Genomic DNA, 22,782 nt, shown 5'->3' on the forward strand with positions numbered 1-22,782 from the left:
TTCGACAAAAATATAATTCATTAGGCTACACTGAAAACATGCTTTAGGAGTATTAAATGTGTTTAAAATGAGGTATTTACACGTCTGAAAGGTTCGCATGTGCTTCCTCTTCGGCCACGGACTTCAACTGAGTGAAGGAAAAATGCTGCTGCATTTATATAGACATCTAAAAATAGCTCACCTTTCACTGCCATGTTTGGCCAGACTGACAGCTACACAGAGCCAATACCGGCTCGCCATTTGTTCTAACTCCTCCTTTTTACCTATTTCAGCGCCGCCTTAATTGGACGCCAGTGAGGTCCGTCAACCCTATTTACCTTACATGGTCACGCACGGAATTGATTGACAACAAACCACTCCCCCCTTCGAGTCCCTTGGCTCGATCCGCTCACTAGACAGCTAGCCCGAGCTAGTCGCCTGCTGAAGCCACGGCAGCCAGGGGAAAAGCAACCTGGAATTTATAGAGCGAAGATTGCAATCTGGTAATGCGGAAATAGATGGACGTTTCAAGTCACCGAGTTGGCATCCCACTCCTGGACTGAAGACCTGATAGTTAGCACCAGAGAAAAAGGATTGCAATTCAGTGACACAGTATTCAACTCTTATTTTTATATTTCTTTATAGTGGTTATTGTGCGTATTATTTGGTTCCAGTGGCATATAGAGCTATACTTTCTGGTGCACGGACAGACGCACGAGGAGTATCTGAATAACATTTTTTCGTTAACCCCTTAGACCTACCATACACAAGTAGGTTTCTTTTTTTTCTCCAGTGGATCAAAGTAAATTGTTTTCAAATCGCTCATCAACATGGACGTGTTGGCGAATTACAGTATTTTTCAGGAACTCCAACTCGTGCATGATACTGGCTATTTCTCTGCGATGCCTTCGCTTGAGGAGAACTGGCAGCAGGTGACTTACTGCTTTTCCTTCACTGTATAACTGTCTTTACTTTTACTGTGGTAGCTTAGAATTTGTAAATCGTCACTTGTACGCTGTGGTTACGCTCCGGAGATAGAGAGCTGTCGAGTTGCGGCGCTTACATGCTAGCCCAGCGCATGCTGCCTGTCACGAAAACAATCTCAACTTGATCACATCCGCAGGCAACATGGTGTAGAGAAGACTGATATGGACACCGCTGTGTCCATCATTCCACTAACGTGCGCTATTTTCCAAACCCATAATATACTATCTACTTTGTCTGGCTGTGCTCTGTTATTCTGACGGATCTTGATTGCATCTCGCTTGCCGATTGTGATTGTGTTCTTCTGCAATGAATGACAAGCAATGGCTTGTTGCAGACAAGTCTGCATTCTTCTTGTTATTTACATAGTAATACTGCTGTAATTTGGTTTTAAGCACAAGACACTGTTTTAAATAACATTGTGTTGATGTTTCTAATTGCCGTCGTTTTTAGTGTAGGCTATTGATTAGAGAATGCAGAGCGCGGATCGATACGGCCGTCTGTCAGTCGTTATATTTGTTTTATTCATAAATAATGGAAACCAACCTGAGATAGAGAGAGAGAGCTCGTGGCACACACACACTAATTACACGTCTGTCAGATGCGATTTGGGAAAGCGCAGGGCAATTTGGGCATTGAAGATGAACACTTGACTAATAACAAGAGACTTGTTCTTAAATAATGCATCCGCATCTGTCAGATTACTTGGTGTTTTCAGCCGGTTGGTACGAGAACCGACTCCCTATAGTGATCCATAATATATTATCACCACGGAGCCGCGAGAATATGTGGGTGAGGAAGATTAACAGCTAGGCTGCGTGGGGGAAATTGTGTGTGTGTGTGTGTGTGTGTGTGTGTGTGTGTGTGTGTGTGTGTGTGTGTGTGTGTGTGTGTGTGTGTGTGTGTGTGTGTGTGTGTGTGTGTGTGCGTGTGCGTGTGCGTGTGCGTGTGTGTGTGTGTGTGCGTGTGCGTGCGTGCGTGTAATAGTAGCCTAAACGAAAAGCACGGGGCTTTTGGTTTGGAACAAAACTATACATCCAATCTCACCAATGTGCCGGGTGAAGCCTGTGATGTTGCTGGATAGACGTAAAAGAAGATCCACCTGTATTTGTCTCTGTGGCGTTGTGACATGTCGCGCTCAACATAGGCTAACCACTCGTTTATTAGAATGAAGTCAACCGAAGGGCTGGCACTGGCACAGTGAGCACACAGGGCATGCACATGGCCATGCAGTCACCCGTGCCAACGCTACTGCCAGTCACCAAATATATTTGTGTGATTTAGGCTACTGACACTGATTCACGAATTGATACTATTCCATTTTGTATAATGATGCTATCAGGTTATAGGAAAGGGGTGGTTGTAATATAGTAATAGTAATAGCTGTGTCATTTCATAGAATGAGATTATTTTAAAGATTGAAACTAGTGTGCTTTTGAGTGCTCAGCCAGTGTTACTTATTCGGTGCGCGTGGTGAGATGAGCGCTTATGAGTCTGCACTAGAGGTCCACGCTGCTGTGCGCACGGCTGCATTTACCGGCTGGGCTCGGGCTGACTGGTTGTCTCCCCCAACTCATTGCCATTCCATGTGCTCAACTGCAGGAATAGATCGGCTGGTTATTAATCGCTGGTGTGTGAGTGTGAAAAGGATCCAGCATAACCCCTGAGCCCCCCTCACACAGCCTCTCTCTCTCTCTCTCTCTCTCTCTCTCTCTCTCTCTCTCTCTCTCTCTCTCTCTCTCTCTCTCTTTCCCTCTTTCCCTCTTTCTCTCTTTCTCTCTTTCTCTCTTTCTTTCTCTCTTCTCTCTCTCTCTCTCTCTCTCTCTCTCTCTCTCTCTCTCTCTCTCTCTCTCTCTCTCTCTCTCTCTCTATCCCTTGCACGCACGCACACACACACACACACACACACACACACACACACACACACACACACACACACACACACACACACACACACACACACACACACACACACACACACACACACACACACACACACACACACACACACACACACACACACACACAGGGTTGGCTGGCATGTGCTAATGGAAAGCTGTGGTCTGGCAGGGCCCATCCCGCCACTTTCAGCAGTAATTGGCTGCTTGCTGTCAGACAGACAGAGGGGTTTGCTCCATCTATCTTTCCTGGCTGTCTCTCAATCATTCCCTCTCTTTGTTGTCTTACATAACCTACCCACTTTTTGTGTCAATTAACAGCCTTGACAAACACAGGGCCCATTGCCTTTTTGTCACAATGCTGTTGCACATCATACAGTTGAAGTCAGAAGTTTACATACACCTTAGCCAAATACATTTAAACTCCATTTTTCACAATTCCTGACTTTAATCCTAGTAAAAATTCCCTGTCTTAGGTCAGTTAGGATCACCACTTTATTTTAAGAATGTGAAATGTCAGAATAATAGTAGAGAAAATTATTTCTTTCAGTTTTTATTTCTTTCATCACATTCCCAGTGGGTCAAAAGTTTACATACACTCAATTAGTATTTGGTAGTACTGCCTTTAAATTGTTTGATTTTTGTCCGTTTCCTCCAGACAGAGCTGGTGTAACTGAGTCAGGTTTGTAGGCCTCCTTGCTCGCACATGTTTTTTCAGTTCTGCCCACAAATTTTCTATAGGATTGAGGTCAGGGCTTTGTGATGGCCACTCCAATAGCTTGACTTTGTTGTCCTTAAGCCATTTTGCCACAACTCTGGAAGTATGCTTGGGGTCGTTGTCATTTTGGAAGACCCATTTGCGACCAAGCCTTAACTTCCTGACTGATGTCTTGAGATGTTGCTTCAATATGTTGTTGCGTCAATATATCCACATAATTTTCCTCCCTCATAATGCCATATACTTTTGTACCTGTTTCCTCCAGCATCTTCACAAGGTCCTTTGCTGTTGTTCTGGGATTGAATTGCACTTTTCGCACCAAAGTACGTTCATCTCTAGGAGACAGAACGTCTCCTTCCTGAGCGGTATGACCGCTGCGTGGTCCCATAGTGTTTATACTTGCGTACTATTGTTTGTACTGATGAACGTTGTACTTTCAGGTGTTTGGAAATTGCTCCCAAGGATGAACCAGACTTGTGGAGGTCTACAATTGTTTTCAGAGGTCTTGGCTGATTTCTTTAGATTTTTCCATGATGTCAAGCAAAGAGGCACTGAGTTTGAAGGTAGGCCTTGAAATACTTCCATAGGTACACCTCCAATTGACTCAAATGATGTCAATTAGCCTACCAGAAGCTTCTAAAGCCATGACATAATTTTCTGGATTTTCCAAGCTTTTTAAAGGCACAGTCAACTTAGTGTATGTAAACTTTTGACCCACTGGAATTGTGATAAAGTGAATTATAAGTGAAATAATCTGTCTGTAAACAATTTTTGGAAAAATTACCTGTGTCATGTACAAGGTAGATGTCCTAACTGATCTGCCAAAACTATAGTTTGTTAACAAGACATTTGTGGAGTGGTTGAAAAATGTGTTTTAATGACTCCAACCTAAGTGTATGTAAACTGTATATGTGGTAAAGTGTGTTTGTCATCTGTGTGTCATGTGTGTTTGCCTAGCTGGCTCTGAAAGCATGGTGCCATGTTGTTAGTAATGGCTGCCAGACCTGCCTCCTGATAGGTTTTTGAGCACCAGGGGTCTGTAGGAACAGTACAGGGTGCCCAGACACATAGCCAGACACCTACTGTAGCCTTCTCCAAACCTAGCAGTGACCTGCTCCAAGTCTTACAGAGGAATACTCTGTAAAGAATATTGTGCTAGTTCTACATCTTGCCTTTGTCAGAGTGGCACGTGTGATCATACTCACGGTGAGAATGAGAATGGGTGGTCTCGTCATTGAACGTCAATTTGAAAAACTATTTTGATTATCTGTTCATCATGATCCATTACACCTCATAGCATAACAAACTGTTTGATACTAATATAGAAATGTGCTTTTTATTCTTCAAACATGCATGCAACATTGTGTAAAAGTATTGTAAAAAAAAAAAATACAAAAAATGAACCACAATCCTCTGAAACTGAGCCACAGTGCAAGTTGTTGGAAGAATTTAAAATTCTTAAGTTGAAAGGAGATATTATGAAAAGTTAAACACAATTTTCTTTGTAGTTGTTCTTACACACAAATAGTTGTTTAGATTATGCATTTATCTTATGTTGAATTCATTGGGGGTTTGGTTGAACAAGTGAAGTAGAGTAAAAAAAACTCATTATATTTAAATAAAGATGACAACACATGTTTTTAACTGTAAAAATAATTATATTTTTACAGTTATAAGTATAATTTACTAACCACCTGAATAATTATTCAGAATGTAGAGTGATAGGAGAAGAAAGAAAGGAATAGAAAAGAGAAAAATAGAGAGGATTACATATGTAGGATCTTAATTTGTGCCAATTTGCTACAGCAGGAAAATAATCCTGCAACAACAGGAAATGTGAATTAGTATATACTTTTTTTTGTATGGGGTTGATGCATTTTTCTTTCAAGTCCAACATTTTAAAGTGGAAACTACAAATGTTAGAAGCCTTTTAAAACATTGAATACAATGCAAGTTTGCATTTCTTGCTGTGCAGGAAAATTCTCAGCAACAAAAGAGTGATCAAATTAAGATCCTACATCTGTAGAGTAAGATGCATAGAGAGGAAAAGTAAATAAAGAGATGGTTGGGGGGGAAGGGTGGCTCTGACCCGGTCGACCGCTTTTCTGCTAGATGTGTTTACTCATTGTTGTCCAGAGGAAATGGAGCCACTAGGCCACTGCCAGCAGCCAGAGAGAGAGAGGCTGCTCCAAAATTGCACTATATTCCCTATAAAATGTATTACTTTTGACCAGACCCATAAGTAGTGCACTATGTAGGGAATATTGTGCCATTTGAAACAGAGCCAGAGAGAAAAAACATCACTTGGAAGGACAAACCATAAAAGTCCTATTTGATGGTATGAGCGAGAGAGGAAAGGAGGGGGGAAGGCAAATGAGTGGGAGTTGATCAAATCCTTGTCCTGCCTGGGTGGACAGGTGGATAAAATAGTTTTTTCTAGTGTGGCCGGCGTACTCTGCTCAACACCGTTAAAACTGCCTAATATTTTTACTGGTGCAATAGGATGTCTTGATAGGATAGGATAACGTCTACTCTGTCTAGCGTGGCCCTAGATCTGCCAGGCAGGCAGGAGAAGGTAAACGACAGGCACCCTTCCCTCCCTCCCTTGCTCCTCCCGGAGACAAGATGGATGGCCATTGCAGGCCCCCAGTGAGCAGAGCATGAATCAGGCCTTAATGGATGCGATATGGGTGAATTGAGTTTCAGTGCTCTTAGGCTGGGGCCAGGGCTGAGGCTGAAGATGGGGCTCCCTCTCTCCTCTCTCTCATCTGAGTCCCTGTGGAGACAACACACTGCTGCTGGCTGGGCTGGCTGTCTCTCTCACCTGGATTGAACAAAGACACTATCTCTCACTGTCACCAGGAGACAGAGGTAAAAGAGAGAGGTGGCTGGAAAGAGAGGGGACCAGAGAAAAAGAGGGGGGGAGAGAGAGAGTGCGGCCCACTGTAATCATCTCTCTTCTGTTCGTCCTCTGTAGAAAGGGAGGGATTATTTAGTCAGTGACCCGTGAGGGGGGTTAATTTAAAGAGCGTATGCTTGTGCACCAAGAGGGCCCCTGTTGTCTCCGTCTCCCTCCACTAACCAACCACGCACACACACACGCGCACACATTTTCGTCTTTGGCTGCAGAGTAGGTTGTGATGGGAGCATGTTGGAGAGCAGGTGGGTCTGCCTGGGGATTGAGACAGGAGGAGAAGTAAACAACACCATTAAAACCAGGTGAGACACCTCGTCCAATTAACCGGCCTCACCTGAGACACAGCGTGGAGACAGAGAGAGAATTAGAGAGAGAGGGAGACATGATGTCTGTTTGTGTTTGTCTGCCTGTTTGTCTGGCTAGCTGTCTGTCTGGCTGGCTGGATGGCTGGCTGTGTCTATCCGTCTGGCTCTCAGTCTGTATGAGTGTCTGTCTGCTTGTCTGGCTGACTGGCTGGCTGTAAGTCTGGTTGTTTGTCAGTGTCTGTGTCTGTCTGGTTTTCTTTACCACTCAGGCGGTATGTGTCCTCTCCTTCTCAGACAGCGCCCATATATTTGTGGGCTGCAGTGAAAATGGGTCACCCTGTGGCTCTCTCCCTCCCTCTCCCGACCATGCCTTGCAGTCCCGTCTCTCACATTTTGGGCTGCAGCGTTCTTTTTTATCTCCTCCTTTTTGTTTTCAGAGCTTCTATTTCAGTACCTTCAGGAATTTGAAGCATGCTCTCTAATTGATTTGTTTTCACTGGGAGGTATTTTTAGATCACAGGCCGTGTGTGTTCGATTGAAATGCAAATGCAGATATAGAATCTTACTTTGATCACCCTGTTGTTGCAGGAAATGTCCTTCACAGCAGGAATGCAAACTTGTAGCTAGTGTCTTCTACGTTTATAAAGACTTCTAAAGTTTTTAATTTCCACCTCAACATTTTAGACTTGATTTGCCCTAACTAAAAATGTATCAAGGCCTACAAAAATGTCCATTAATTATAATACCCACAATAATTCACATTTCCTGTTGCTGCAGGATTATTTTCCTGCTGTGAGAAACGGATCAAAATAAGATCCTACATATATAGCTAGTCCTGCACTGTGAGTAAAACCCTTTGAGCAATGGCAGAAATACAGGTTTGGCCTGAGAAATTGAGGGAAAAGATGAGTAAATTACCTAAAAGAATCATAAATAACTCTTAATAATGATGTGAAAGTGTGGCTGGTCTTGGTATTGTAATCGCCCCAGTTCCCAAATATTTGGAATCCTTAGTGGCTCAGTGGTCTAAGGCACTGCATCTTAGTGGTTGAGGTGTCACTACAGACACTCCAGTTCAAATCCAGGCTGTATCACAACCGGCTGTGGTTGGGAGTCCCAAAAGGCGGCGCACAATTCGCCCAGATTTGGCCGGTGTAGGCCGTCATTGTAAATGAGAATTTGTTCTTAACGGACTTGCCCAGTTAAATAAAAAAATATACACTACCATTCAAAGGTTTGGGGTCACTTAGAAAGGTCCTTGTTTTTGAAAGAAAGTCACATTTTAATGCCCATTAAAATAACATCAAATTGATCAGGAATACAGTGTAGACATTGTTAATGTTGTAAATGACTATTGTAGATGGAAACGGCAGATTTTTATGGAATATCTACATAGGTGTACAGAGGCCCATTATCAGCAACCATCACTCCTGTTTTCCAATGGCACATTGTGTTGGCTAATCCAAGTTGATCATTTTAAACGAGCTTAAAACTGTTGTCCTGATTAAAGAAGCAATAAAACTGGCCTTCTTTAGACTAGTTGAGTATCTGAAGCATCAGCATTTGTGGGTTCGATGACAGGCTCAAAAGGGTCATAAACAAATAACTATTATCTTGAAACTCATGTCCATTCCAGTTCTGAGAAATGAAGGCTATTCCATGCGAGAAATTGCCAAGAAACTCCTCTGTTAATCACTGTTAATCACAGTGACCCGTAGACCCCTGTTTTCAAGCCTCACCGTAAATGCTGTCCTCCATCCATCCCCTCTATACACCTTTCCCTTCATCTGTCCTCTGCCTTTCTACATTCTGCCTCCATCCCTATCCTTCCCACCCTACCTCTGCCCTCCCTCCATTCTGCCTGCCTTTTGCCCCCCCCCCCCTCTGCCCTCACTCTCCATCTCCCTCTCCATCCCTCTCCCTCCTCTCTGCCCTCTCCTTCCATCCCTCTCCCCCTCTGCCCCCTCCCTCCCTCCCTCTCTCCACTCTCCCTCCTATTTGCCCTCGCTCTCCATTCCTCTCCCACCTCTCTGCCCTCTCTCTCCATACCTCTCCCTCCTCTCTGCCCTCTCTCTCCATACCTCTCCCTCCTCTCTGCCCTCTCTCTCCCAGGCAGCTGGTGGACCTACAGACCAGATCCCAACAGCTTTGTGAACTGGTCCTCCTCCCCCTTATTCTCCCCCAATCCTGTCCTCCAGAGTAAGGGCTGCAGGCAGCCAGCCAGCCATCCACAGCACAGCCAGAGCCACAGCCGGTGCAGCATGCCTGACTCTCTCTTCCCTAACACAGGGATTTGAGCCCGGCCCGGCTGCCTGGGGAAGCCAAGTTTGACAAGATAATGAATTGCTATGCATGCATATTCGCCGCAGCAGTTTTTCGCATTTCACAGCCCAGTAACTCTCAGAACAGTGGCAGTGGTAGATGGGAGAGTGAGAGAGGGAGGGTAATGGAGTAGAGAAAGCACAATACCATTCAAAATGGATTCAGATGGATTTGGGCTACGTACGTGTATCGGAGGCCTATTTGAACCCCACTCACCACCCCCAGCCCCCCAGAATCCTTCCCCCCACTACTACCTCCCAGCATCCCTGTGAACAGTAAACTATGTGAGCAGCCTGCTTTAAATTTCACCTTTTATTGCCGTCCCTGCCTGCCTGCCTGCCTGCCTGTCTGTCTGTCCGGTCCAGTCTGTGATGTGTTGAGCTCTCCTCCCCTCCTCCCCTCCCCTCCTCCCCTCCCATCCCCTCCTCTCCCTTCCTCTCCTCTCCTTTCCTCTGGGCTATGTCTGCCAGAACTACACTTACAGTTATGTAATCCACAGTGGAGTGCAGCTGGTTTCTCACAGCAGAGAGGCTAAGCACAGGAGAGGGAAGAGGGGAAGGAAGAGGGGAGGAAGAGGGGGGGGGGGCTCCATAGCATCACATCCCATTCCCAACCAGCCCCCTGATCTCTGACGGGGGATCGCTCCGGGGAAAGCTGCAGGATTATGATCACAGGAGGCTGGCTTGCCATGCTAAGGAGCCCAGGGAGAGGCAGGGGGAGGTGGGGCGGGAAGCCGGTGGAATCCCCTAGCAATAGGGACGGCGGTGGGGAGAGAGCGGAAACACCTGGATTGCTTAAGTGCTGGAGCCATATTGTGCTGTGTTTTGGTTCTGTTTTGATACGTTTTTATATTTCCACAGCTGTGTGTGAAGGGGCTAGACATGCAACAATGCACACACACACACACACACACACACACACACACACACACACACACACACACACACACACACACACACACACACACACACACACACACACACACACACACACACACACACACACACACACACACACACACTGCTTTTTCCCCCTGTTGTAACCACTTAGCGTACTTCCTCTACTACTCTTCTCTTCACTGTGAAACTGCACTCTTATGGCTCAATCAACAGTTCCACACTCAAACTCCACACTCCACTCCAGCGCTCCACTGAGTAGTTGTCTGAGGACCATGCAGGAGGCTAGTTTACCACGAAACCAGTCAGACAAGTTCCATCTCATTTTAAAACATGATGATGCCTCTTTGAAAAAGAGCCCTCTCATTACTGCACTGCTGATAAGTGGTCAGAAGTTGAGGGCGGAGCTCAGCGCTCCTCTGTGGAATGTTACCGCAACAACCCAGCTGTCACTGAGTCATCATCAGTGCCCTGTAATACACATGTCACAGTGTCTGTGGGTGGGTGAATTAAGGTCTGCATTACTCAACTTAACCTACACAGACAGAACTACAGTAATACCACCACCTCTTTTCCCACAGACTGATTCCAGTCAAATTACTGTCTGGTCAGCATGTTCGGGTTTAAAGAAAGTGCTATTAACATGCTATGCATTGTTATCTATCACTGATGCACTTTATGGCCCAGCCCCAAACAGACAGGAGTTCTATTGGCCACTTCTGATCTGATTAAATAACCTTACAATTGATTCCTTCTCAGCTTGTTGGAATGTCACATTTATATGGCGTTGTTGAACAATGCCAGGCTTTACAAGGGATGTGGGCCCAGCCAGGGCTGGGCAGGGCAGGGTAGGGCAGACAGTATTGAGTCATGCTTCTTGTTGTTATCAGCTGGGGCTGGCAGGGAGCTGTGTAATGCCATAATAATGCCATAAAGCCAGGCCTATTGTACTGCACATTTCCTGTGTGAGCAAGCTCCTCTCCCCTGCTGTTTTCCTATAAAAGAGATCAGCATTATTATAGACACACACGCGGCCATAGGGGATCTCCTCACGTCCTGTGACGAGGGATGACTCAGTGGTTGCATCCCAAAAGGGTGCCATTTAGGACACAAAATGAACTGGGTACATTTAGGTGTGAGGTACGCTTTCACACAGTACACTTTGGCCCTGTGGTATCCTTCTGTGGTGTAATGGCTTTTTGTGCTGGCTGGGCATTTCTGTGTTGGGTGTGCATACTAGGAGTGCATCCTTAATGGCACCCTATTCCCTGTATAGTGAACTACATTTAATCAGAGCCCCATGACCAAAGCCCAAAAGTAGTGCTATTGTATATTGGAAATAGAGTGCCATTCTGGACTCATCCTAAGCCTGGATGGATCCACCCATCATCCACAAACACACACCCGTCTCTCTCAGCAATACACAGCCAACACACCATCAGCAGCTGACTGCAATTAGGCTTCCGTCTGAGGGAGGAAATAGGGCCTTTCATGTTCTGGGGGAGAGAGGCAGGTTTCCCTTTGAAGTGGGGACCCTTTTTACTGAAGCACCGCTGTGTGTGTGTGGTTAAGTTCATGTTGCGCTGGTTAGATCGCACATCTCACCTGACCCCACCACTATACCGGCGCTATGAAATGTGACAGTCACACCATAAAATCTGTTTGAAGATTGTTTTAGCTGAATAGACAACGAGAGAGAGAGTGAGAGAGCGAGAGAGAGAGAGAGAGAGAGAGAGAGAGAGAGAGTGAGAGAGAGAGAGAGAGAGAGAGAGAGAGAGAGAGAGAGAGAGAGAGAGAGAGAGAGAGAGAGAGAGAGAGAGAGAGAGAGAGAGAGAGAGAGAGAGAGAGAGAGAGAGAGAGAGAGAGAGAGAGAGAGAGAGAGAGAGAGAGAGAGAATTAGCCTTGCTATTGAGAAAGGCCTCCGTAGGCAGACATGGCTCTCAAGAGAAGACAGGCTATGTGCCCACAAAATGAGGTGTAAACTGAGCTGCACTTCCTAACCTCCTGCCCAATGTATGACCATATTAGAGACACATATTTCCCTCAGATTACACAGATCCACAAAGAATTTGAAAACAAACCCAATTTTGATAAACTCCCATATCTACTGGGTGACATTCCACCGTGTGCCATCACAGCAGCAAGATGTGTGACCTGTTACTACAAGAAAAGGGCAACCAGTGAAGAACAAACACCATTGTAAATACAACCCATATTTATGCTTATTTATTTTCCCTTGTGTACTTTAACCATTTGTACATTGTTACAACACTGTATAATAATATATAATACATAATATGACATTTGTAATGTCTTTATTCTTTTGAAACTTCTGTATGTGTAATGTTTACTGTTGAGAGAGAGAGAGAGAGAGAGAGAGAGAGAGAGAGAGAGAGAGAGAGAGAGAGAGAGAGAGAGAGAGAGGTTGGAGGGAGGGAGAGAGAGAGAGAGAGAGAGAGAGAGGAGAGAGAGAGAGAGAGAGAGAGAGAGAGAGAGAGAGAGAGAGAGAGAGAGAGAGACAGAGAGAGAGAGAGAGAGAGAGGGAGAGAGAGAGAGAGAGAGAGAGAGAGAGAGAGAGAGAGAGAGAGAGAGAGAGAGAGAGAGAGAGAGGAGAGAGGTTGGAGGAGAGGAGAGAGAGAGAGAGAGAGACAGAGAGAGAGAGAGAGAGAGAGAGAGAGAGAGAGAGAGAGAGAGAGAGAGAGAGAGAGAGAGAGAGAGAGAGAGAGAGAGAGAGAGAGAGAGAGAGAGAGAGAGAGAGAGAGAGAGAGAGAGAGAGAGAGAGAGAGAGAGAGAGAGAGAGAGAGGTTGGAGGGAGGGAGAGAGAGACAGAGAGAGGGAGAGAGAGAGAGAGAGGGGGGGGGCAGAGAGAAAGGAAATTGTAAAACAAACAATACTCTGCATTAACATGAGAAGTACTCAGTAAGATCGATTAAAATCAATTCTCATAGAGTGGAGATATATCCTCCAACAGCTGATGTTGTAACACTCTTAGTCATTGTAATCAGTGTATTCATGTTCTCTCATTTCCTTGTTCCTTTGAGTTAATTCATATTGGCTCCTTAATCAGAAACCATTCATATCAGACACAAGCTCATGAGAGCACATAATTCAGCAGGCAGGTTAGCCCAGCCCACAGACACAGGTTACGTCCCAGATGGCACCCTATCCCCTACATAGTGCACTACTTTGGACCAGGGCCGGTCATTTGGGACGCACACAGACTGAATGAGCCATTCGCTAAAAATGGAGTGTATATTAGTTATGAAACAGCACAATAAGTACACTGGCTCTCGGAAAATGAAACAAATGAACGTCATAAAAATGAGTAGTCTGACTCTGGTCTCCCAGAGCCACAGCTTAGTGTGTAAAGCTATATGCTTGATCTTCAAGGGTGAATGGTGTGCCATATAGAGGTTACGGACTGGAGAACTCACTGCTCGCTCTGCAGGATTAGATGACACACTTTAGAGGGGATTTACCTTTATATCAAAAGGATGTTTGGATGGTTGGTTCATTCTGCTCTGCATATTGGGTTGTATATGGATCCGATGGCCCCAAACAGTTATACTTTTGCGTCTGAAATCTATTTTGTCCGGTGACAGACTGGACAGGGAAAGTCATTGAACTTCCCAAACTGTGCAGGGGTGAGAGGGAGGCTAGCCCCGGTCTGTACTGTACTGTATGTGTCAGGCTCAGGGGCTCTACAGGGGCCGTATTGAATCAGTAGCACATTGGAGAAGGAGAGAGAGCACACAGATCAATTTGCAATCCAAACAAGCCACGTGATCCTCTGTTAGGGTCGGGCTGCGAGGACAGCAGTGTCAGCCCAAATGGTCACTATTCCTATCTACTGCACTGCTTTTGACCAGGGCCCATAAAGTTCTGGTCAGAAGTAGTGCGCCATTTAGGGGATAAGGTGACATTCGGGACGCAGCCAGCATCACTGGCAGGAAGCTACCGTAATGGCTGGCTGACTGCTGAGGTTTTGTTTAAGGGCAAACAACACCATGTTGTGGTGTTGAAATTACTTCACTCTGTAGGTGCAAATTGACTTTAAAAAACAGGGTTTAGCAAGAGTTGAGGTCAATTCATTTTTCAATTCAGTCAACAGCAATTCCAGAATTGAAAGTGCCATCTAAAGTATTTAATGTTTTCATTGAGCTGGAATTTCAAATCCTGAATGGAAGTGGAATCAACCCTGACCCTGCGATCGACTGAATTGAAAATGAATGGACCCTAGCCTTCCTTGGAACAGCAGAATGGAGCTAAAGGTGTTGAAGTATACAGTGTAACTGTAGTAGACGTGAAGGGGGAGTGAAGATACACGGTATCTACATTTGACATGACAACATCACACATACGGGACCAAGGACAGTCCAGGTCTACAGCCTGCTGCTCACTGGGAGAGAACTGGTCACACTACTAGGAACACAGACTTCCACACACACTACAGACACACATGCTCGCATGCACACTTGACACACACACCTACACCCCCACACACATGCACATAACGTGACTCATACTCCGGCACACACACACATGCGCACATGCACACACAAACGCGCACAAACACACGCACACACACACACTGTGAGCTGTTATAACTCAGGGAGTAGCAGGTACACTGTGCCCTCTACATATGATTGCATTTGGACGTCTGCACACTGATGGGAGATCAAGAGGTTTTCACAGCCTCAGATGGAGAGAGAGTGGGAGAGTAGGGTGAGGAGGAGGAGAGTAGAGAGGGATGAGGGGAGAGGTGATGTTGGAGATGAGGGTGGTTCATTTGTCTGGGAGCTTCTCAAGTGACTGTCAGCCCTCTGGGCCCATTGAGAGGAGGAGAAGAGACGGATAGGGGGAATGGAGGAGAGTGGGTGTCGAGAAAGAGACAAGGAGAGAGAGAGAGAGAGAGAGAGAGAGAGAGAGAGAGAGAGAGAGAGAGAGAGAGAGAGAGAGAGAGAGAGAGAGAGAGAGAGAGAGAGAGAGAGAGAGAGAGAGAGAGAGAGAGAGAGAGAGAGAGAGAGAGAGAGAGAGAGAGAGAGAGAGAGAGAGAGAGAGAGAGAGAGAGAGAGAGAGAGAGAGAGAGAGAGAGAGAAAGTGAAAGAGAGGAAAGTGAGAAAGATGCGCCCGGCGACAGCTACATCTTTATGCATGAGGCTGTGCTGTGTGTCTCTCCTCAGTCCATGGAGAGAGAGGTTGCTCTGCTGCTCCACTCAAGGCTTTGATTAACAACCACAGAGGAGCCAGTCATTTTTCCTTCCTACACACTGGCAGACACACACACACACACACACACACACACACACACACACACACACACACACACACACACACACACACACACACACACACACACACACACACACACACACACACACACACACACACACACACACACACACACACACACACACACACACACCTTTTCACTGCTGTCTCACAAACTCACACACATGCACCCAACTCACAAACACACATACACCCAACTCACACACACATACACCCAACCCACAAACTCACACACACATACACCCAACCCACAAACTCACACACACTGGCAGAAATGTTCGGGAGACAGGCGCAAGAATGCGTAATAGTTTTTTTATTGTACACAAATTACGGCGTGCCGTGTAAAGGCACGAGGATGAAGACATAACAAACACCATACAAAACACAGGGGAGATACCCAAACAAAAGAGTGAGGAGTACCTTGAATAAATAACACACTCTTACAATGATTAACACACGGGACGAGACCTGTAATCATCTGTGCAATCTACAAGAGCACGAAAGACCAAAACACACAGCACATGTACTCACACACACACCAACGGACTTAGTAACAATAATCGACAACCCAATGGAAACCAAAGGGCACATTTATACAAGTCCTAATCAGTGGGAATAGGGGACAGGTGTGCGTAATGATTGTTCCGGAGGGATCCATGACACCAACACACTCACATGCACCCAACTCACAAACTCACACACACATACACCCAACTCACACACACATACACCCAACTCACAAACTCACACACACATACTCACACACACACATACACCCAACTCACAAACTCACACACACATACATCCAACTCACAAACTCACACACACACATACACCCAACTCACAAACTCACACACACACATACACCCAACTCACAAACTCACACACACATACACCCAACTCACACACACATACACCCAACTCACACACACATAACCCCAACTCACACACACATACACCCAACTCACAAACTCACACACACATACATCCAACTCACAAACTCACACACACACATACACCCAACTCACAAACTCACACACACATACACCCAACTCACACACACATACGCCCAACTCACACACACATACACCCAACTCACACACACATACACCCAACTCACAAACTCACACACACATACACCCAACTCACAAACTCACACACACATACACCCAACTCACAAACTCACACACACATACATCCAACTCACAAACTCACACACACACATACACCCAACTCACAATCTCACACACACATGCACCCAACTCACAAACTCACACACACACATACACCCAACTCACACACACACATACACCCAACTCACAAACTCACACACACCCAACTCACAAACTCACACACACATACACCCAACTCACACACACATACATCCAACTCACAAACTCACACACACACATACACCCAACTCACAAACTCACAAACACATACATCCAACTCACAAACTCACGCACACACATACACCCAACTCACAAACTCACACACACATACACCCAACTCACACACACATACACCCAACTCACACACACATACACCCAACTCACACACACATACACCCAACTCACACACACATACACCCAACTCACAAACTCACACTCACACATACACCCAACTCACAAACTCACTCACACATACACCCAACTCACAAACTCACACACACATACACCCAACTCACAAATTCACACACACATACACCCAACTCACACACACATACACCCAACTCACAAACTCACACACACATACAGTACACCCAACTCACAAACACACACACACACATACAGTACACCCAACTCACAAACTCACACACACATACACCCAACTCACAAACACACACACACATACAGTACACCCAACTCACAAACTCACACACACACACACACATACACCCAACTCACAAACACACACACACATACAGTACACCCAACTCACAAACACACACACACACATACAGTCCACCCAACTCACAAACTCACACAAAGTAATAGAAAACAATCCACACCCAGTGAGTGCCATTTGGGGAAACCAAGGAAAGTCACGACATTACTCTCCCTTTCGTTCCAGAATCCTCATTGGTTCTCTGCCTCTCTCTCATACCCCCACACTACCTCCCTCTCCCTCTCCTTGGGTATGCTTTATGTAGTTTAACAGAATCCACCACTCTGTATTCCACACCTGAGCACCATGTACATAAAGAGCAGGAGAGCGTTAGCGTTGCTAGTCATAAATAATAGATAATGGTGTCCTTGTTGTTTTTAAACAGCTCTAAGCTGAGCTTCAGAGGTGTCTTAGAGTGCTGAGAGAGTGGGAGAGACAAACAACTGAAGGGCATTTCTGCATAGAGAGAGAGATCGAGAGAGATGTCTCATGTTTATTCAACAGCTCATGGGGTTGGGAGGGGTGCTTTGGCCTCCCACGCTGCTTTCTCTGTCTTTCTGCATCTCTCTCTTTATCTCTTTCTTTCTCTCTCTCTCTCTCTTGCTCTCTCTCTCTTTAACTCACTATCTCTCGCTCTCTTTCTTTCTCTCTTTCCCTCTCTTTAACTCACTCTCTCCGTCTCCCTCTATTTTCAAACGGTCTCTTGCTTGCTCTCTCTTTCTCTCCCCCTTTTCTATAATTATCTCTTTCTCTTTCATTCTCTCTGAACTTGACTTTCTGGAGTTTCCCTCTCTATAAAGGCCATTCTTGACAACCTCCATATGGAAATATAAACATAGAAGTGTCCATGTAGATCTGCCTCCATACACACTAATGCTCCCCTACAGACTATGTTGCGCCCAGTGACACAAGCCTACCAGACGAGCTAAATAACCTTTATGCAAGGCAAGTAACAATGAAACATGCGTGAGGGCATCAGCTGTTCTGGACGACAGCCGATGTGAGTAAGACTTTCAACAGGTCAACGTACACAAAGTGGTAGGGCCAGATGGATTACCAGGACGTGTCCTCCGAGCATTCGCTGACCAACTGGCAAGTTTCTTCACTGACATTTTCAAGCTCTGCCTGACTGAGTCTGTAATACCAAACATTTTTCAAGCAAACCACCATAGTCCCTGTGCCCAAGAACACTAAGGTAACCTGCCTAAATGACTACAGCACTCACCCGTAGCACTCACAAATGTAGCCATGAAGTGCTTTGAAAGGCTGGTCATGGCTCACATCAACACCATTATCCCAGAAACCCTAGACCCACTCCAATTTGCATACCACACCAACAGATCCACAGATGATGTCATCTCTATTGCACTCCACACTGCCCTTTCCCACCTGGACAAAAGGAACACCTATGTCAGAATGCTGTTCATTGACTACAGCTCAGCATTCAACACCATAGTGCCCACAAAGCTCATCACAGAGGGAGGACTAAACACCTCCCTCTGCAACTGATCCTGGACTGGTCCAACCACACCAAGACAGTCATGAAGAAGGTACGACAAAACCTATTCCCCCTCAGGAGACTGAAAAGATTTGGCATGGGTCCTCAGATCCTCAAAAGGTTTTACGGCTGCACCATCGAGAGCATCCTGACCGGGTGCATCACCGCCTGGCATGGTAACTGCTCGGCATCTGACAGCAAGGCACTACAGAGGGCAGTGCGTACGGCTCAGTACATCACCGGGGCCAAGCTTCCTGCCATCCAGGACCTCTATACCACACGATGTAAGAGGAAGGCCCTAAAAATGTTCAGCCCCCCTAGTCAAAGACTGTTCTCTCTGCTACCGCACAGAAAACGGTAACGGAGCACCAAGTCCAGGCTCATAAATAGCTTCTACCCCGAAGCCATTAGACTCAAATGGCTACCAGACTTTCTGCATTACCCCCCAACCCCCCCGGAACACTGCTGCTACTCTCTGTTATCATCTATGCATAGTCACTTTAATAACTCTACCTACATGTACATACTACCTCAATTACCTCGACACCACACCGGTGCCCCCACACATTGACATTGACTCTGTACCGGTACCCCCTGCATATAGCCGTGCTATTGTTATTTACTGCTGCTACTCTCTGTTATCATCTATGCATAGTCAGTTTAATAACTCTACCTACATGTACATACTACCTCAATTACCTCGACACCACACCGGTGCCCCCACACATTGACATTGACTCTGTACCGGTACCCCCTGCATATAGCCTCCACATTGACTCTGTACCGGTACCCCCTGCATATAGCCTCCACATTGACTCTGTACCGGTACCCCCTGCATAAAGCCTCCACATTGACTCTGTACCGGTACCACCTGCATATAGCCTCCACATTGACTCTGTACCGGTACCCCCTGCATATAGCCTCCACATTGACTCTGTACCGGCACCCCCTGCATATAGCCTCCACATTGACTCTGTACCAGTACCCCCTGTATATAGCCTCCACATTGACTCTGTACTGGTACCCCCTGCATATAGCCTCCACATTGACTCTGTACCGGTACCCCCTGCATATAGCCTCCACATTGACTCTGTACCGGCACCCCCTGCATATAGCCTCCACATTGACTCTGTACCAGTACCTCCTGCATATAGCCTCCACATTGACTCTGTACTGGTACCCCCTGCATATAGCCTCCACATTGACTCTGTACCGGTACCCCCTGCATATAGCCTCCATATTGACTCTGTACCGGTACCCCCTGCATATAGCCTCCACATTGACTCTGTACCGGTACCCCCTGTATATAGCCTCCACATTGACTCTGTACCGGTACCCCCTGCATATAGCCTCCACATTGACTCTGTACCGGTACCCCCTGCATAAAGCCGCGCTGTTGTTATTTACTGCTGCTCTTTACATTTACATTTACATTTAAGTCATTTAGCAGACGCTCTTATCCAGAGCTTTACTGATTTGTTTTTCTTATCTCTTACTTCTTTTCTTAAAACTGCATTGTTGGTTAAGGGCTTGTAAGTAAGCATTTCACTGTAAGGTCTACCTACAACTATTGTATTCGGGGCATGTGACAAATACATTTTGATTTCATTTTATTTGACAGTCGATGTTGACGGCAGACATTTTCACCAAAAGAGATTGTTCTTGCTCTATCCTGAAGTACTCTTCAGATTCAATAGAGGTCAGGATGTATTTTCTTTCTCAAATTACTCTGTAGCAACAGTATACAGACAAAAACACACACGCACGCACGTACGCACGCACGCACGCACACACACACACACACACACACACACACAACACACACACACACACAGTGTTTCCAGTCAGGTCAGAGTCAGATGGAGTAAAGCTGATTATGCTAACTCACAACAGACGTAGTCGTGCACCTGTTGCTAGGCTGCAGGGCGGGCGGGCTGAACTCATTTGTTTGTTTTCATATCAGGTGGATGTTGAAACGTGCCCGCTGGACACACACACACGCACGCACGCACGCACGCACGCACACACACACACACACACACACACACACACACACACACACACACACACACACACACACACACACACACACACACACACATGCATAAGAACACATACACTGGTTGTTTAACTTTAAAAGCATAATGGGTGTATGTGCAGTGATTGCAGTTATGAGGAAGAGAACATAGAATATGCATATGGTATGTGTGTGTGGTAGAGGGCTAACCTAGTGTGTGTGTGTGTGTGTGTGTGTGTGTGTGTGTGTGTGTGTGTGTGTGTGTGTGTGTGTGTGTGTGTGTGTGTGTGTGTGTGTGTGTGTGTGTGTGTGTGTGTGTGTGTGTGTGTGTGTGTGTGTGTGTGTGTGGTAGAGGGCTAGCCTAGTGTGTGTGTGTGTGTGTGTGTGTGTGTGTGTGTGTGTGTGTGTGTGTGTGTGTGTGTGTGTGTGTGTGTGTGTGTGTGTGTGTGTGTGTGTGTGTGTGTGTGTGTGTGTGTGTGTGTGTGTGTGTGTGTGTGTGTGTGTGTGTGTGTGTGTGTGTGTGTGCGCTAACCCACAGATGAGGTCATGTAGAGCGAGCGAGAGGGAAAGAGAGAGAGAGTGCTTTGTTTTGTGTTACTGATGGCCTAGTGACCTGGCTGAGCTCCAGACACCCATTGTGTCAGAGCCTGGTTTGGTTCTGGCTGCTTGCTTCCTCTCTCTCGCTCTCTCTTTTCTCTCCCTCTCTCTCTTCTTCTTTTTCTCTCTCTCCCTCTACCCCCCCTCCTTCTCTCTCTTTCTCCTTCTGTACTCTGCACAAAGCTTGGCACAGTTTTCTCTCACAGCACTGAGCCCGAGTTTAGCTGCTCTACCCAGCAAATGGATGGCGAGAAAATAAAAAGGGCAGATGCCCCTCTGGCCGGCAGTCAAGGGACTGGTGCTTTTTGTGAAACTCCCGGCCCGTGGAGCCTGTCGTTGTTCATTTTGGCACAGCTCCCTGTAGTGGGGAGAAACAGAGCTCTTCCACTGCCATTTCCCACTCGTGTTAATTCACATTAGAAGGAAGGATGAGACTAAAAACAACAAGATGATTCATTTAAAATATACTGTGTCTGTAAAATGTATATAGGTTCAGAACTTTTGGGAAACAGCACAGTTAAAAAAAATATATGGCAAATAGAAACTGTATGGTGTTCAGAGATAGATGGGTGGGGTTGGGTGGAACTGAAGGACTGTATGGTGTTCAGAGATAGATGGGAGGGGTTGGGTGGAACTGAAGGACTGGATGGTGTTCAGAGATAGATGGGAGGGGTTGGGTGGAACTGAAGGACTGGATGGTGTTCAGAGATAGATGGGAGGGGTTGGGTGGAACTGAAGGACTGGATGGTGTTCAGAGATAGATGGGAGGGGTTGGGTGGAACTGAAGGACTGGATGGTGTTCAGAGATAGATGGGAGGGGTTGGGTGGAACTGAAGGACTGGATGGTGTTCAGAGATAGATGGGAGGGGTTGGGTGGAACTGAAGGACTGGATGGTGTTCAGAGATAGATGGGAGGGGTTGGGTGGAACTGAAGGACTGGATGGTGTTCAGAGATAGATGGGAGGGGTTGGGTGGAACTGAAGGACTGGATGGTGTTCAGAGATAGATGGGAGGGGTTGGGTGGAACTGAAGGACTGGATGGTGTTCAGAGATAGATGGGAGGGGTTGGGTGGAACTGACGGACTGGATGGTGTTCAGAGATAGATGGGAGGGGTTGAGTGGAACTGAAGGACTGGATGGTGTTCAGAGATAGATGGGAGGGGTTGAGTGGAACTGAAGGACTGGATGGTGTTCAGAGATAGATGGGAGGGGTTGAGTGGAACTGAAGGGCTGGATGGTGTTCAGAGATAGATGGGAGGGGTTGAGTGGAACTGAAGGACTGGATGGTGTTCAGAGATAGATGGGAGGGGTTGAGTGGAACTGAAGGACTGGATGGTGTTCAGAGATAGATGGGAGGGGTTGGGTGGAACTGAAGGACTGGATGGTGTTCAGAGATAGATGGGAGAGGTTGAGTGGAACTGAAGGACTGGATGGTGTTCAGAGATAGATGGGAGGGGTTGAGTGGAACTGAA

General features: G+C 46.2%; 1 protein-coding gene across 1 annotated transcript in view; it reads left to right on the forward strand.

Moving 5' to 3' along the window:
• The first annotated feature begins 404 nt into the window (after window positions 1-404).
• Window positions 405-22,782, forward strand: part of LOC124043960 (Krueppel-like factor 7) — an 83,149-nt gene continuing 60,771 nt past the window's right edge. Inside the window, exon 1 of the mRNA XM_046363145.1 lies at window positions 405-911. Coding sequence (XP_046219101.1) covers window positions 810-911 — 102 coding nt within the window. The 5' untranslated portion in view covers window positions 405-809. The remainder of the gene's footprint in view (window positions 912-22,782) is intronic.

Source organism: Oncorhynchus gorbuscha, linkage group LG09, assembly GCF_021184085.1.
Source record: "Oncorhynchus gorbuscha isolate QuinsamMale2020 ecotype Even-year linkage group LG09, OgorEven_v1.0, whole genome shotgun sequence".
Classification (NCBI taxonomy): Eukaryota; Metazoa; Chordata; class Actinopteri; order Salmoniformes; family Salmonidae; genus Oncorhynchus; species Oncorhynchus gorbuscha.